The 18,022-nt window shown below is 33.5% G+C and overlaps 1 protein-coding gene across 2 annotated transcripts in view; it reads right to left on the bottom strand.

Moving 5' to 3' along the window:
- Positions 1–2,234: 2,234 nt before the first annotated feature.
- Positions 2,235–18,022, bottom strand: part of LOC106783964 (insulin-like peptide receptor) — a 23,607-nt gene continuing 7,819 nt past the window's right edge. For both annotated transcript variants that reach the window (XM_014742989.1, XM_014742990.1), the window contains 5 exons: positions 8,835–9,658; positions 8,290–8,716; positions 7,553–7,887; positions 7,284–7,449; positions 2,235–7,174 (listed from right to left, as the gene is read on the bottom strand). In XM_014742989.1, coding sequence (XP_014598475.1) covers positions 4,157–7,174; positions 7,284–7,449; positions 7,553–7,887; positions 8,290–8,716; positions 8,835–9,067 — 4,179 coding nt within the window. In that variant the 5' untranslated portion in view covers positions 9,068–9,658 and the 3' untranslated portion in view covers positions 2,235–4,156. The remainder of the gene's footprint in view (positions 7,175–7,283; positions 7,450–7,552; positions 7,888–8,289; positions 8,717–8,834; positions 9,659–18,022) is intronic.

Below are 18,022 nucleotides of genomic sequence, written 5' to 3'. Positions count from 1 at the left end.
TATATATATATATATATATACGCAAAATAATTAACTTTAAATCTAAATCTTGGCGAGATACCCCGGAATGCCAAGTAAATTAAAACCGATACTGTTTTCTATTATGGTCTTACCATTTGATATTAAATAATATCGTTTATTAATCCTACGAACGTATACTTTGTTGGAAGCAAAGTAAAAAAAAAGAAAAAGAAAAATAAAAATACTTCACAATCGTTGTTTAACGATTTTTCGATCGTGAATTCAATTCAATTAATCGAACGCGATTTCATTTTATTTTTTTGTTAGTTTTGCGATCCGCATATTTTTTTCCCCTTCCCTCATTTTTATTATTTTTATTTATTTTTTTTTTTGTATTTTATTCTAGTTCGCATGGATTATTTTATTTATTTTTTATTCTCCAACGGGAAACATTACAATTATTGAGAACGGTTATTTTGTGACCTCGTAATAGGATTTTTTTTCTTTATAGTTCGACAAATTTCGACTAGTCTCATGATTCGAAAACGAACGAACAAACAAACAAAGAATACCGGAATGGCTGTTTGCCAACGTGATAGCCTTGAAAATCTTATAACGTCTCGTCGTGATTCACGAGGTTAAATCCTTTAGCTTATTTTTTCTTCCTTTCTTTTATTTTATATATTTTTTTTTTTATCATCGTCATCATTTTGTCCTCTCATTTTATAAAAATCAACTCGATTACGATAGACGATAAACTATCAGTAGTACATAGAAATATTTAAATTCATTTATCATTATTTATTATTCCGATAGTACTACTACATCTTTCGAAGTTGCAAAATAAAAAAAGAGAAGTCTCGATTCGCGATTCTCGTTCTCCGTTTTTTTTTCTTTCTCTTAATAATTATTAATTCGTAATTATTTATTGTTTAATTTATAATTTCATTTAGAGAGAGTGGTTATTATAATTTTTAAATAATGTATTTCGTTTAACTTTTGCTATACCGCAAATGACTAGTTGCCTGCCTGCCTGTATATATATGTATGTATATATGTGATTGTTTTTTTAATTGTTTAAATCGATTCCGACAATGAGTCTTCTTCTTTGGTCGTAGCATTACGACTTGTTGAATTCGGTATTTATGCCTCATACATATTCTAAAGGAAAATTAGATTCTTATATCGGAGAGATCTTTCTTCCTTTGAGAATACAAATATTATTTATTATTATACGCGCGTTTGGGGGTATTATATATCGTACATGTATACGTTATTGTTTAAAAAAAAAAAAAGAAAACAAAAAAAGGAACGTTGTTATAATAAGTGGCGTATTGAGATTCGAAAAAACTCCTTGAGGGAGGAAACAATAAAAAAAAAAATAAAATAAATTTAAAAAGAAAAAAAGAAAAAGAAAAAAAATCAAGACAATATTGGGGATCGTTCAGAAAGTTGATTAATAATTGTTCGGCGAAAAATTCGATAATATCAAACGTTGTTGTTGTTAAATAAGAAAAAGAGAAAAATAAAATAAAATAAATAAATAAATAAAAAAAAAAATAAATAGTTGATTATAAAAGAATTTTCTAAACGATCCAATATTTATACCATGGAAAATAGGCAAGAACGTGATGCAATCATTGAAACGTTAGATTTATTTAAGCTCTTGCTAAATTCGGCAAGATCCCTATTATACTTTCATTGTATAATTTATACACACAACGGATTATCTTACCGTTACTTTCTCTTCTCTCTAGTTTTTATTTTTTTTTAAATAGGTATGTAAATAAAATAAATATGTGCATATGTTTTTACACTATGTACGTGTATATAACATATAAAAAGCGCACGCAAATTTTTTCATGAAGCTATTTTCTAATTTTCTTATTGCGGAAATAAAAATTTGTAAAACGTTTATCGAGAATACGTGTGGGCGTTTCAACGATTAAAACAAATCGTACGCGTCGTGTAATATTATAGTTTTGTGATGGGTTTTCCCGAAAATGACGATAATAACAAAACGACGAAATAAGTAAACATATTTTTTTTTTCTTCTTTTTTCTTTTTTTTTTTTTACGAGATTTCTCATATAAAGCTCGAACTTTTTTTTCGCGTAAAAAAATTTCTTTCTCTATCGTGAGATGATATTTTTTAAACGACCAACCTAAATCATCATTCTCTTTTTTTAGACCTTTTTTTTTTTATTCCTACTTCCGTCCTGCCTTAGTTTTTTGTTTTCTGTCTTTCTTTCTTTCTAGAAAGCTTCTCGCGAATATATATATATAAATATTTATATAGATATTTTTTTCTTTTCTTTTTTTTCTTTTTTTCCTTTTTCGTATTTTCCTTTAGCGATCGCGATTCTAAACTCTTATCGAACTATCGATATTGCTATTAGCGATTTAAAATTAAAAAATGAAATTGCTCTGATGTATTGCTTGATGGAAATGTCGATTTGGTTGATTCGTGCGAAACTGTTAACTATTTACTTTCGTATGTTATATTCTTTCACTCTCTCTCTCTCTCTCTTTTTATCTATCTCATACATACAAATATACTCATCACGTAACACACTATTTTTATTTCTCTCTCTCTCTCTCTATTTTTTTCTCTAATCGTGTATTGCTGTGAACCATCGATACGGTGATGTAAAAAAATACGTAGAAACGATATATAAAAGTTCTACATGGAATACTATTCGCGTGCAACGATTTTGATTAGATCATCTATTATCTTTTTTCTTCTTCTCATTCATTCGAGTTATTTAAATTCATCATAAATATATGTGTATACTTAATTATTATAAATTAGAGATTTGATTATCGTCTAATACGACGCGAGTTTATTAATTAACGATGATAAATTTTTCTTTTCCATGCGTATTAACACTATTTCATGGATGCATTTTCAAATCCTTTAATTTTTCACTACAATTCGAACTATCATTCGGTTCTATGATATCTAATATGATTATTGCAACAATCACGAGCATATTTATTGCAATGAATATGTATGTATGTGTGTGTACTAATACGCAGGCTAACCCATAAATCAATTGGTAAATTATCCCAGAAATATATAGGCCTATATTTTATTTTTCAATGTCAACATTAAAATAATCATGGGCATACAGAATTCTTTATTAAATTCTTACCTGTATGTCCTTTTGACGTTTACAAATAAAATTTCGCAATTTATTAATAATAATATATAATTTATTTCTGTCAATTTACTTATGGGCCACCGTGAATATGTGTGTTTATATACTTCTTGTTAATGGATTTTCTAATTCAGACTAAATGATCTATTGATTTGCATCGATTGCTTATTTTTAGTGCATTCAGTTTTATAATGTGGCTACTATGTATGTATTTATGTAATAATATATACATATATATTATATATAGAATCTGAAAACTATGAATTAATGCATGTCCGTGTATAAGGGTATGTATGCGAGAAGGAACTCTGTGGTAAGACAATGATACTTCGACTAAAATACTCTTTCATCAAGTTCTAGAAACTCGCTAAAACTAATCTTTCTTTCTTTCTTTCTTTCTAGGAATGAATGATTAAAAAAGGCTTGTCGAGCATTTGGTTGCGCATAAGAGAAAAAAAAAGAAAAGAAAAAAAAACAGACAAAAAAAAAAGGAGAAAAAAAAGAAAAAACAAAACAGAAAAAGAAAATGAATTACATTAAAAAGTGGATTGATTCTAAATACATATATTTGCAGGTCCATGAACCGTGACTTCCATAGAAGAAAGAATAGGCGATATGCGTTATTAACCTGTAGGTATGTTATCTAAACTAATAGTCCTATTTAAGTCTTTCTTCGTTTCGCGACGATATTAGAAGAGGATCGCGTCTGGTCCCGCCGAGGAAGAGAACGTAAATAATCTTCAAAATTACGATTCCGTAATTCCCGTTTTCAATATATATACATATATATATATGTATATATATATAATATTATTTACCTTTCTTTTCCTCTTCCAATTATTCGTCCCATTATATTGCCCTGAGTGTATGTTTGTACGTAATCATTAACCATTTTTCTTCTTATTTCTTTTTTTTCTTTTTTGTTGTTCTTTCATATTCATATTCATGCACGCGCGAGACCAAACACGGCAACAATAAGACATTATTAATATTATATATATATAGACGCGAGTTTGAAAAAACGAGAGAAAAACTTTATCGATTTAGAGGAACTTCCTCCAAAGGTGGAACATTACCGACCTGTTGAAAACCGCTCCTGAATATTCGACCACGACTGGTGCTAGCCCTAGTCTGATCAAGAAGCGTCACATTGTCCTCGAATTCTCGAACCCATCTAGCAGTCTCGTTACCCCAATGAAAACGTATTGGTGCAGCTTGATGGAAGGCCTTCTTTATCCCAAGATTACGCATATGTATACCCTCGCTCGAATGATAAAAGGATTTTTCACAAAAGTCCTGAGCCAAAAATGGTTCCAATTCTCCAACGATTTCCATGAAGGTTGGACGATCGCTTGGCCGCCATTTGAAACACTTTTCCATTATTTTTTGTATATTAATCGGACAGTTTTTCGGTACACTAAGAACACCTTTGTGCAGAACGTAATTTAATACTTCATCGTTGGAAAATCCTTGATAGGGTATCTCAGCGAGAGATAGTATCTCGTATAGTACAACACCGAATGACCAAACGTCCGAATCGGATGTGAAAACGCCATCCGAAAGATTCTCAGGTGCCATCCATCTTATCGGCAAAAGACCCTTCTTTCCGATTTTATAATAATCGGTCTCGTAGACGTCCCTGGCCATTCCAAAATCTCCAATCTTACAAACCAGATCCTTCGAGATCATACAATTTCTAGCAGCCAAGTCACGATGAACGAACTTCTTCGATTCCAAAAAAGACATCCCGTCCGCTATCTCAGCCGCCATTCTTATTATTCTCGAGGTATCTGGAATTAAATCGGTGTCTCGTATACGACGCAAATAAGTCTTCAAGTCTCCGTTCTCCATGAGTTCCATTATGACATACGGCGGAGAACCTAAGCTAACGACTCCTAATAATTTGATTACGTGAAAGGTAGAGAAATTCTTCATCACCGAGGCCTCATTTAAGAACTCGTTCTTCTCACGCTCGCTGCATGCCGCAGAGATCGTCTTGATCGCTACCTCCTCGTTTCCCAAAAGACCACGACATACCATACCGAAATTACCATTACCAAGTTCTTCCAAGATCTTGACGCTTTCTCTAGGTACCTCCCAACTGTCAAGGATATATTTGGTTTCTATGTAATCAGGATTTACACAGGCTATCAATCTTGCTTGCGTATTCTTCTTTCGACGATATCTCAAGTAAACACATCCAATTACAAGAAACACGCTGAAGAAGCCAAAGATCACCACAGGTATCACGACTACTGATTTATCATCACTGAATTTAATGGAAAAATAAACCATCTCGGAAAAATTACCACTGCCAGCTAATGATGTCGAGCGTATTCGTAGACCGTAATTACCGGGACTTAAATTCTTAATCTGATGAGTTTTATGATTCTCGTAACGTCCAACGTATGGTATACACTCGGTACTTTTCTTTGCATCTTTGACATCCAAATTCGTATATTCTATCGTATAACTTACAGTGAGTGCATTAGGTTTTCTAACGGTATCCCAAGAAACCTCGACTATTGAGCTGTTGGTTATTTTAGTTTTGACATTGCTAACATTATCGGCCGTCTCCCGTTTTTTCGTTCGAATGTTCGTGTATTCCACGGACGAACACATTTGCTCGTCGTCTCGATGTTTGACTCCGCAAGCAGCAACCGATATGGTATACAAAGAAAAATGTTGTAGATACTTCAAACGAAATGAATTATTCTCAGCACTTACATTATAAATTAATTCATTGTTGATAACATTCACGGTATTTTCCGATTTGTATTTGAAATCGTTAACTGAATTGTATCGGTTGAAAACGCAAGAACCTTTCCAGCCAGCAGTTAAAGTACTTATCCCGAAATTTTCATTACACAATAGCATCTGAAACTTTTTTGAAGTTGACAATCTAGTAAATTCGTCTTTGAAACAGCAAGAGGTTGGAGCAACGATTGGTTGTAAAGGTATTTTAGTAACTTCTTGTATGTCTTCTACTTCGGGTTCATTTATCAAGCCGTATTTGCAGTAATCTCTGGATGAAAGAAATTCCGCGTCGTCTCGTTTTAACGAAGCGGATATAATGTAGTAACCGATAGGACCATTTGGATACTCCGGTGGATTCCATTTGACCAGAATCTCGGTATCGCTCAACGCGGTAGAAACAACGTCGGTAGGCATAGAAGGTATGTCACTACTCGTTCTGAAAAATATTATCTTCGACTGACCTACGGGACTACTAGACGAAAGTAAAAAGCTTTCGTTTCTCATAGAAAAAGTCTTTACATAAACGGCATATTTCGTGTACGGCTTCAAACCCGAAATATGTTTGGTTACTTTCTCCTGAAGTAAAGAATTTCCATTGGGTATGTCTACGTCAAGCATTTGCCAAGTATTATTACTACAAGAATTTCCTTCGTAAGTGATGTTTTCGTTTTCGGTTTCCATGTAACTCAAAATATAACTCAACAATTGTTGTCCTCTAGGTGGCTGATAACTATCCCAAATCAAATCGATATAATTCGGGCCTTTTTTTTTAACTGTGATATTTATGTTAACTACATTACAAGCTACCTTTTCTCCATTGGAATCTGGTTGCACCTCGAGATCGCTAAAGTCTGTTATCCTTACCATTTTACTGAATTCTATGATCTTGTACATACAAAGTCTAGGATTGTAATGAAAGAACAATCTACCATCTTCAATATCGATCTTCTGCGACGGTGGAAAAAGACTCGAAAGATTTGGATTATCCAATATGACTAAACTCGCATTGTTTATGTCCAATCTTTTACCTTTGATAACTCGGAGTTTTTTGAAGAAGGCCAATGATGTGATTGGAAAGGAATGAGTCACTTTCAGATACTCCGTGATTTCTTCGATCAAACCAAAAGCTTCAGTCAGTTCTTGCATGATGTTTGGATTACCATTTCTTATTTGGAATTCCAAAGCTCCGTCTACTACAGTCGTCCCTCGAAATATTTGAGCGTCCGAGATGTGCCTTATAATAGCACTATGACCTATTTTACGACATCGTGCCTTGCAAACTTGACAGGTGGTAACCTAAACGACACGCGAACAAAATTTTGTATAAATATTATTATTATTATTATTTTTATTGTAGGGATTTTAAAAGTAAGATACAAATGATCATATTATTGAACATCCATACGTTATTTTCATCAACGTGATCCTCGTATCCCTCGGGACATTGGGTGATGCAAGAACCGTTAAAGGGTCGCCATTTTTGTTCATCTTCGAGTCTCCATATTTTTCGCAAGTTATTCATTTGTATACATGCTAATTCAGTAATACATCTCCTTGATATATAAGCATATCTAAAAACATAGAAAAAGTATACGGTTATTATCGTTTACTTAACACGAACATTACGTAACATGAATTATTCTTGACGAGGAAATATCTTCGAACGTGACTTACAAATGACTTGGACAGCTCTCAACGCATTTCCCTTCGTGCCTATAGTGTTTACAAACGTAACAATCTCTATCCGTTTCGCCATTGCATTCTCCAAGACACTGATGATGACACTTTGGTTTCTCAGTTATTTGACAATGTTGCGCAGTCCAACAATAACCACCAGGACACTGAGAAGAGCAACCAGGGCATGAACTTTCATTGTTATTGTCCTTGATAAAATTATCTCCAGCCGTAACTATAACGTCCCAATTTAACGTATTGGTGTAACACAAGGCTGAATTTTTCTCGATCCTTACCCCACCTCTAGCAATCTTCGTTAGTTTTGTTAAGCCGATCTGTTAAGTTCGATAAAAGAAAAACATATTTAAAAAATGATCTTGACAGTCAGAGACCAAACTATCGGTCAATTTAATTAACCGATTAACGCCACTTGACCCGCCTATTAACCGGTACTCTTTGAAGTAAATTGGAGCGAACCTTCGAACCGGCAAAATCAGCTTTGCTTTGCCGTGGGAATGACGATCGCGATTGATCTCGTGCGACAAATATGTGACTACTATTACTAATACTCTCTTCTACTGACTCATCGTGTACCACGACGTAACATTTAAACGAATAAGGTAGAATCTAATGCTATGGCCTTGCCTTGCGGTAAATTATCCATGAACATTATCAATCATCCAAGTACCAGGATCTAACGGTTAAAACGAAATGAGAAAAAAAATCTGCAATCTCACCTCCTGCAGGTTTTGCATCTCGTACACCATAAATGCATAATCCGTAAGCAGTATATCTCCTCTGATGGTCTCGAGATTCGGAAAGAGAGTTCCAAGGCTCTTCAATCCGTAAACGCGATAAAGTAGAAGATACCCGGTTATCTCTCGTAGGTCCGGAAAGCTAACGTTTTCAAAATCCGATCCGGTATGATTCTCGATCAGAACAATCTGTAGGAAGCCCTCGATCACGCGACAACCTTTCAATATCGCAAAATTGTGAACGTTGTTCCTAATATCGATGCTCTGGCATATACCATCGCCTATAGTGACATTCTTAAATCTTCGTGTTTTCTCTCGTACCTCCTCGCTTGATTTAGTCCGTGATCTCGGATAATACGAGGAATGTTGTTGATAGCTTTTGTTCGAACCATCGATGCCGTCTACCGACCTGTAAACCAATCATCAAAATCCTCCAATTGAATTATCGATAGGAAAAACAAACTAAAAGTAATTAAAATAAGAAATATCTCATTCCTAAATGTAAATATCTGTTAGGGTGTGTGTACCTATTGTCATCGATGGCCCTGGTCTTCCTATAAACAGCCAAGTTGGATAAATCTTCCGACAATTCATCGAATTTGTTTATCCTTTCGACGAAATCATCCTCGTACGTGCCCATGGCTGTGTTTTCAGGATACTTTATAAAAGCTACCGGCTTGGAGGTTCTCTTTTGTTGCTGGCAAATCGCCAGAGGCGCCAGGACACAGAGTAGCACGAGCAGCAGCTTCATCCTTCTCATCTTCTTGTCTCATGGACACCACCAGGCTGCTGCCGTTGGTGCTTATTTTGCTTCTGCTGGCTCCACGATTCTCTCTATATCTCTTGTGAACACCGTTTTCTTGCTTCTCCCCTCCTAACACACACTTTCAACTTCGCTTTTGCGCTCTCTTCTTCTTCTTCCTCTCCTCTCGAACGTGCTGCTGCTGTTGCTGCTGCTGCTCCTCCTTCTCTTCCTCCTCCTCCTCCTCCTTCTTTTCTTCCTCCTCCTCCTATCGTCGTGGACGACTAATCGTTCTTTCGCTAGAAGGTGTCTATCTACAACTTCTACCGGTGCAAATCTACTCCGATAGGACCGCAGAAATCTCGTAAGCAACATCCAACCCTTTTTTTCTAAATTTCAAGTACCCCTCCTCTCACTCTTTCTCTTTCTCTTCTTGGCACCGGACATACAACGCGACAACAATACTACTAACGTTGAACAATTTATTCGATATTATTCCACTATTTTTGTTCGCACGTATTCGAATGTACTTTTTTTTAAAGAAGCTTCTTATTAAAGATGAAGTACTTTTTTGACCTCATTATCGCACTTGCCTAACGATTTATTCATCTGAAAAATATAACAAAAATAAACGTGTTATATGCTTGTATTTATATCTTAAATAACGTAACATTTTCATTTTTGTATTTTCGCAAAGCGAACACAAACGTTCGCATTTGAAAACACGTAAATAATTTCATTAACTAAGTGCCGATAGCTCTTCGGTAGCAAAAGCAACGTAATCAAATGGTTTAACACCTGTGGATTAATCTTTCACGTACGTTATAACGTAATTTATTATACATCACTTCCCGGTAAAGCATCGTATCGTTAATTGCTCTCGAAATGAGCCTCGGTGAAAGCTGGATACGAATGAAGGCCAAACGATCGAGAATTTATATGCAGAAGAACATATACATTTATCTAAAAGCTCTATAGTTAATTTAACGTTATTCCAAATTGAATGATTTCTGTCTAGACGTTAACAAAGTAAACCACACTTGTTGTCACACACGAACATTATTAAGTTTGTCATATATATAAACTAATAATAATAAAAATAATAATAATAATAATAATATTATTATTATTCTAGCAAATGTGACACAAATCCAGACGCTGAACTCAAAAGAGCAACGTTCTTAAACGAGATAAACGGATTGAATTTATGATAGCGATCCTCGTAAGAGTCCCTCGTAATTCTTAACATCATGGAAAATGATGACGTATATTTATATATATATATATACATGTGTGTGTGTGTATGTTTGTACATATTTCTTGTAATACGAAGCTGAACTAGACGTTAAAAGCATAAAACAGTTAAATCCTAAGTGTCCGAGGAAATGGTATGGGTGGCAATAACCGGCCTAATGCAAATCTCCTTGCAGATACTTGTCGTAGTTTTCTAGAAAAGAGAGAGAGAATTTGTCGACAATTTTAATTTTTAATATTCATAAAGCTCGAAATGATATTTCTAATTTGATTGCTTTCATTTTTTACTCGATGTGTAAACAAGTTTGAAGGATTATCAGATTATAAGAAATATCAGAGGAATGCAGTGATACGAGTAAATAAAACAAGTTAGATATAGCAATTAATAGATGTGTCGTTTAATTTCTGGAAATGTATATAATACGCGTTTAACGCGTGCTTGATTAAATCAATTCCTCATAATCTCACGATCTCATTCTCCGATCTTTAAAGTATTTCGTTAATTTTACGACATTCACGGATATTCGATAGATAATAATGAGGAGAATTGGTCTAACGTCTCGCGAAATGCGAATTAAGTTACAAGTATCATCGAAGTAAAATTGAAAATCAATATGTTATCGATTTTATTATTAGATTTTTGTTAATTTAGATTCGTCCGATCGATGAATTAAATATAATAAAAACGCCTATCTATCTTAAAGAAATAATTGCTAAATACCGCGGCACGTTTACTTTCTAAGGTGTATATGATTAATGAACTCGGAAAAAGATAGTATCGAAAGGCAAACTACAGTTTGTGGTGTTATGCGCGCGATCCTTTGAAAGGGAAACATTTATCTCGCTGGAGGGAAGAAAGTTACAAGAGAGAGAGAGAGAGAGAGAGAGAGAGAGAGAGAGAGAGAGAGAGAAACACGTGCCGCCGCCTCTCTTTTATCAGAAAACGAAATCATGCGAACGGTAACGTAAAAATACAAGAACACATCGAGGAATCTACCCATTCATTATTTCGAACGAACTATAATGATAACGGACGATAAGTGGCTGGATTTAGGTTCGTGCTCGTAAAACCGAAACTTTACGCATTACCAAACAACTCTCAATCGAAACTATATAGGGGGGTCATACACTCGATATTAACTATTAAACGGGCCTCTATCATCATTTTTTTCTTCTCTTTCTCTGTTTTTTGAATCATTTCAATACTTCTGCTTTCATATATTATAAGGTCAGTACTTTGAAAATATTTTTAATCAGCGTTTATAATAACGCGTCATTATGCGATAACACAATCTGTCACTGAACTGATGCAACCTTGTGTTCGTATTATTATTACTCGCCAATATTTTTGTCTATGAAATATATATAAATAAAAACGTTTAGATTATTATTAATGAACATTATCTCGCTGAGATAGATTTTATTCTGCGGTGAGGGCTAGGTGATGGTATAAGATTAAAAAGAGAATTTAGAATTAAAAAAAAAAATTAAATTAAAATATTCTCAATTTCAATTATCTTTTCGAGAAATAAACTTCTCAATTCATTCTCGGTGCATAGAACATAAACCACCATATTATACATGTAGAAATATATATATACATATACCCAGTAAAAGAGAGCTCTTGACGATGACTTTCCATTCAGTCAATTTCACGCTTTCTATCGGTGCACGAATTAACGATTAGCCGAGAATAATCTCGCGATAGAGTCTCGACGAACAACTTCCGCTGAATTTATTCAAAAGATTTCCGAGTTATCGGAGCCTCCTATTCCACTGTACTCCTAACGTTAATGCAGGTAAAGAATATGCAAATTTTCTATACGAGAATAGGTCGAATATTCAATAGAATTTGTCTATTCGTTTATAATTAATAATATAACGCACATTAAAATACAAATAAATTATTATAACTTTTCTAATTTGATTCTCTAAATTATTCTAACGACGTTGATATCTTGAACAAAGACTGGGTCCTCTTTCTTTTTATTTTTTAACGATATATTATCATATATTCTCCTCACTTTTACACATATTTCAAGAAATTTCGATCTTTATCCATATCCGGTCCAGATTCACTCGACAAAAAAAACAAATCTTGAACAGAGTTTGTTTGTCCTTCTACCTAAACGGAGGGGGGCGAAAGGGGGGGGTGTCTGACGTCGTCGTCACATTCGTCCAATTCGAAATATTCTCTTTTTCTCTTATCGTTCATACACACACACACATATATACAACCTACATACACGTACGTATACTATCCTATAAACCAGTCATACTCAACTTGCGGCATTTGAATCATGTGTTTAGTTATCGGTTTTCAATTGGTTATCCGTAAAGACAAACAGTTGAGTACTCCTGTTATAAATCCTCCTAATGTCAACAACCAAATAAAAAACAATCAGTCAAGTCTTACTTTTTTGGTTTTTTTTTACTTATTACATGCCACTGCAATCTATTATTATTATAACATTCATTCAAGATTCAAGGTGGGTGTCCAGTAATATCTAGTGCTCGAGTAATTTCTTAGTAGTAGTTATAGTTTTTAGTTTTGTACTGAGAATTATTAAACGAAAACAACACAACTACCACCAGAAGGTTAAGGAAATTCAAATGGTGTCTTGTAAAACGTAATTTTTATCAATTGCGTATTATTTTTTTAAAAAAGAAAATCCTTGAACTTTATAAACAGTAAGATACGAGGAAGAGGGGGTTAAAAAAAGGTAGTGTTGGATAGTCGATTAAAAATAGAACGTATATTACATTTGCATGCGCGTGATACTACGCACACAAACCGATTGCAAGCTTTTGAATGGATCGTGACGTTTCGAACGATACGACCAACCCAAATGTTTACTTTTTCGTTTGACTTCCTCGTTTTATTTGAAAAACGATTCGAATGAATAGGAACTTTTTTTTTTTACACTCGCGTATGAAGAATTTAACGAACGTATTGTGAGTAATACACACACGGGCGGCACATGCGAAATTTTAAAACGAAGTCAATTTTGAAAACTTTACAGAAATAATAAATGAGATTATTATTAGCTTGCACTGATAATATATATATATAACCAAATAATTTATATTTATACGTATGCACATGTATTATATATTTGATACGCGTGTTTACGATTAAAAGTAAATACGTATATTCATATTCCAAGAAACAAATCGGAATTCTCGTGGGTCGATTACATTTAAACTTGATCACGTTTTTATACTAACACCGTTTTAATCGATTTACGAAGAATTAATAAATATGTGCATATATGCATACTTATACACATAGGATATACGGACATAAACGTCATTCGTTTAGATAATGGCACGATGTCAATAACGATGACACGTGAAACGTTTTATTTTTCTCCGTTTTATTAAAACGCATCATTTCCGGTAATGATTTTCGCAAAACGACAAAATAAATTCAGATAATCTAAAAAATAAATTCTTCCCATTCTCCCCATCCCCCCCCCGACGCCTACTTGCTCTCTGTCTCATTTATATTTATATATTTTTATATGCTAATACTCACACGCGCATATCTACATAATTACATATTGGTATATACAGATTATTATTATATTTCGTAATTTAATACCACCATAAAAATATTTATTCGCGTACCTTTAAAAACATATATTTATCTAGTCACACGCTTCCTCGCTTTTATGCGACACCATTAAACGTACAATAATATATATATATATATATATATATAAAAAAAAAAAATGTTTTTACCGGTTCTATATTCGAACATAAGTCTTTTTTTTTTCTATCTTTACTCCAGTTAATAATTATTATATCTCGTCCATTCTCGTATAAAAAGAGAGAATAAAATGAAATAAAGAAATAAAAATAAACTACAAAAATGTATACGTGCACCAATATTACACTGTTGGCGTAACTTGCTTGCTCAGTGACAGCTTGCAAATAATTAACCGTTCCGCGTTATTTGTAACTCAGACGCAACCTTCATTGCTAACTTGTGTCGAGTTTGCTTTTCCTCTTTTTTTCTTTTTCTTTTTTTTTTATTTTTTTATTATTTTTTCACCTTTTTTCTTTTTTTACTTTCCTTCCTTCCTTCTTGTCAAACGTATCGAGTATATGCGAAAGAAAGACGATGCGAAAAGATACGATTGTCACGTGCACGTTCGCGTATCGAATATACAACGCTGAATAATCGATCCTTGCGATAAAGACAAATCGATCCGAACGATAAACTCAGGTTCGTTGTCCTTCGTATTTTTATCCATTTGTAAAATGAACTTACGTTATTCAACATATTAGGTTTGGCAATTAATTTCGGTGCCCTTTTAACACACACACAAACACGATATAGTATATTTATTTATAAAATAATTATATACACATTTGTTATTCATTAAAATGATCTCCCCCATTATATTCGATAATAATTCATTTATAAAATGGCTATAGCAATTATTATTACCAAAAACCAGATTTGTAAATAATTGAATATCAAGTTAGTACCGAATTAATTGCAACACCTAACGGATTGATTAATATGTTATATTGGTTACCTATATACTATCATACATGCTGCTCCTTTCTATTTATCGGGTGTATCATTAAACTTTATTACTCAACAAAGTCGTTTTGATTTTTTTTCTCTTTTTTTTTTTTAAATGGAAATTAACTATGTTTATGTGTACGTCATTCCAAACGAAAAAGTGTGGGAGTATAATATAGAAAGAAAAAAAAAAATAATTAGTTCGTCGAAGTATTTTGCAAAAAGCGTTTGCAATTTAAACGAGACTTATGATATTTTTGTTTAGATAAAAATTAAAGCAAGACAAATTATGTTAGAAGGAGAAAAAAATATAAGATTCAATGATGGATCGGATATTCCTGTTTATTTTTCTTTCTTTTTTCTTTTTTTAAACAAATGAAAAAACGTATGTCACGTGTCGAGTGGTACAAACATATCTACTATTTCTTTCCAGTTATATAAATAAAGTAAAATCGAGTTTTGCAACTTTCAATTTGATATATATATATTAATCCTACGTAAAGTTTACGAGATAACTTTTTATTTATTTTTTTTTTTTTTTTTTTTTTTTTTTTTTTTTTTTTTTTTTTTTTTTTTTTTTTTTTAATATAACTAATGAACAAAAATCATATATCATTTTATCTAGATCTTATTTTGTAAATGTGATTAAATTAAACGATAATACATTCTCTTCAAAAACTTTCAATAATAACGAGCCGTTCATTTTTCATTTATCCGAGATGAATTATTATTTCGTAAAAGATACCTCCTCTCTTCTATAAGATACCCGTTCACGCGTAAATATACGTTTTACAGAGATATCAGGTAAAAATCAAACTTTAGACGTAATACTACTAACAAATCTCTCGTTATAGCGAATAATAAGGTATAAAGAGCTTTAAAAAGAAAATGAAAAGAAAAAAAGAAACTAGCACAAGTCTATACCCTCCCCTCCTCTTTTAAAGAATGATACGTGCGGAGCAAAACCGTGAGAAAATATTTCCAGGAAGCCTGGACGCATTTTTTAAACCCACACTCATCATCCTCGCCCACGCACACGTTGTTCCTTTTAAGATCTCACAGCATCCGCAGCAAGGCGTTCGATGTCCTGCCGTTTCACGAGTTACCTTTTGTCCATTTTCTTTTTCTTTTTTTTGCTCCTTACCGAAGCACCACAGAACGGAGATTTCTCCTTCTAATATACAACGAAACTATTACGACCGAAAAAGATAATAAGATAAAGAATAATAAAAAAGTATTGCGTTAAAAATTATTCGATAATATTTGTCAATTTTCGGATAACTCGAGCAGAAATAATTGAAACGATTAGAAATTGTATATGGAACTATTGTGTGTGCGTGTGTGTGTGTTGTATACGTGTACGCGAAAACATGAAAAATAAGAGGAAGGATAATATATCACTAAAATACATTGGTTGGGACAATGACGATGATGATGACGACGACGACGACGACGATGATGATGATAATGATGACGAAAAGGTGGTGGAGGGTGGGCTTACATTTTCTCTCGTCGAAATATTTAAGAGGATTGATATTGCGGCGCGTACGTACCTTCGAAAGATGAAAGGAAAGTGCCGAGGAGTCTCGTCGTTAACGAGAACGACACAGCAGTATAAGCGTGCTGCATTCGTTCTTAAAATAAAACAGGTGCAAGGAACGGAACGAAACGGAACGGATGGACGGACAGACATACATACATACAGACACAGACAGACACGTACACAACAGCAGCAGACAGACAGACAAGTCTCGAAGAAAGTATTAACGGTTGCGAGGGTTAAAACGTTGTTTTATTATACATCTGTCACCGCATAGAATATCGGTTAATAATTCGAAAAATGTTCATAAAAACCTTCGGTTATAAAGTAAACGATGGGTATAGTAGGTATTTGAAAATAACGGCGTAGTTCAAGTATCAATATAAGCAAATAGTAATAAAATAAATACGATTTAATCGAGTAGTTTTGACTGCGTCTGTGAACGATAACGATCGTAAATATCCAGCAATAATAATAATAATAATACTAGTAATAACAATAATAATAAAAATAATCGTCAATATCCCCGATGTGGACATTGGCAATTGCTACGGCCCCATCATGCCGAGTTTACTTACACTTAATTCTACGAAGAGTAGAAAATGAAAGAATAAAAGACTGAACGATCGATCAAATTGGCGGTAATTCGAATTAAATCGAATTTACTCCCGTTCTATGTATGTATGTATCTATCTATCTATATATATGTACGTTTATATTGCTTCCTACGTTTCTCTTTCATCCAATGTGGGTTTCTTCTTCTTCTTCTCTCTCTTCTTTTCTACGTCGAAAGCACGATATTACTGTGGCCGTGTTTACACGAGGACGATGGCGGACATGGAAGAAGGAAGGAAAAGAGATAGAGAGTATATTGAAGTCGTGTTAACGTCGCTAGTATATTCGCAAATAGAGAACCACCTCCTCCTCCTCCCCATTCTCCCCCTTCTCTTCTCTTCTTCTCTCTTTCTCTCATTTCTCAGCATTGCGCAATTCGAGTATTCTTTTATTATCTTGTTTATTTTTTTTTTGGTTAATTCTACCTTCGAACCAATCTATAACCCATAGACACTGATCCGACAAGTACTTACATTATTATCGTGGATCCATCAACAAATACTAATGGGAAAAAAAACAAAGAGATTATTATTGATAGTTTTGCCGAAATTAAATTTGAAAATTTTTCCTCGACAATACGACGAATTGTGAGTGGACTTTTGGATAATGTTTCTTTCTCTCTCTCTCTATCTTTATCTTTATCTCTTTTTTCTTCAAATCATAGCACGCTTTTCTAATGTGAAATGAAGATATAAAAAACGTTGCTTTGAACGCGTGTCTTTACGACGTCGACGAGGATGACGACAGCGGGCAAAGTTTTCCGCGTAAACAACGAATATATATATTGTGACTGTACACGTGACTTAGTGAAGTAAATGGTTACGTCAGATTTTTGTTCTATCGTGCGCGTAGTAGTAGTAGTAGTAGTAGTAGTATGTTGGTTAACGTTGTAAAATTTTTTTAAATGATCATCGTAATGGTTCCTCAAATTATACAAACGAGACGTTTAAATTATCAAACTTTCTAAACAAGCTGATAATGTTAAATATCGCTTATATACTACTTTATATATATATATATAAATGGT

Source organism: Polistes canadensis, unplaced genomic scaffold (genome assembly GCF_001313835.1).
Source record: "Polistes canadensis isolate GaletaPanama2010 unplaced genomic scaffold, ASM131383v1 scaffold_28, whole genome shotgun sequence".
In the NCBI taxonomy this organism is placed as follows: Eukaryota; Metazoa; Arthropoda; class Insecta; order Hymenoptera; family Vespidae; genus Polistes; species Polistes canadensis.
The sequence above is the reverse complement of the archived record's forward strand: the minus strand, read 5'-3'. Positions and strand labels throughout refer to the sequence as shown.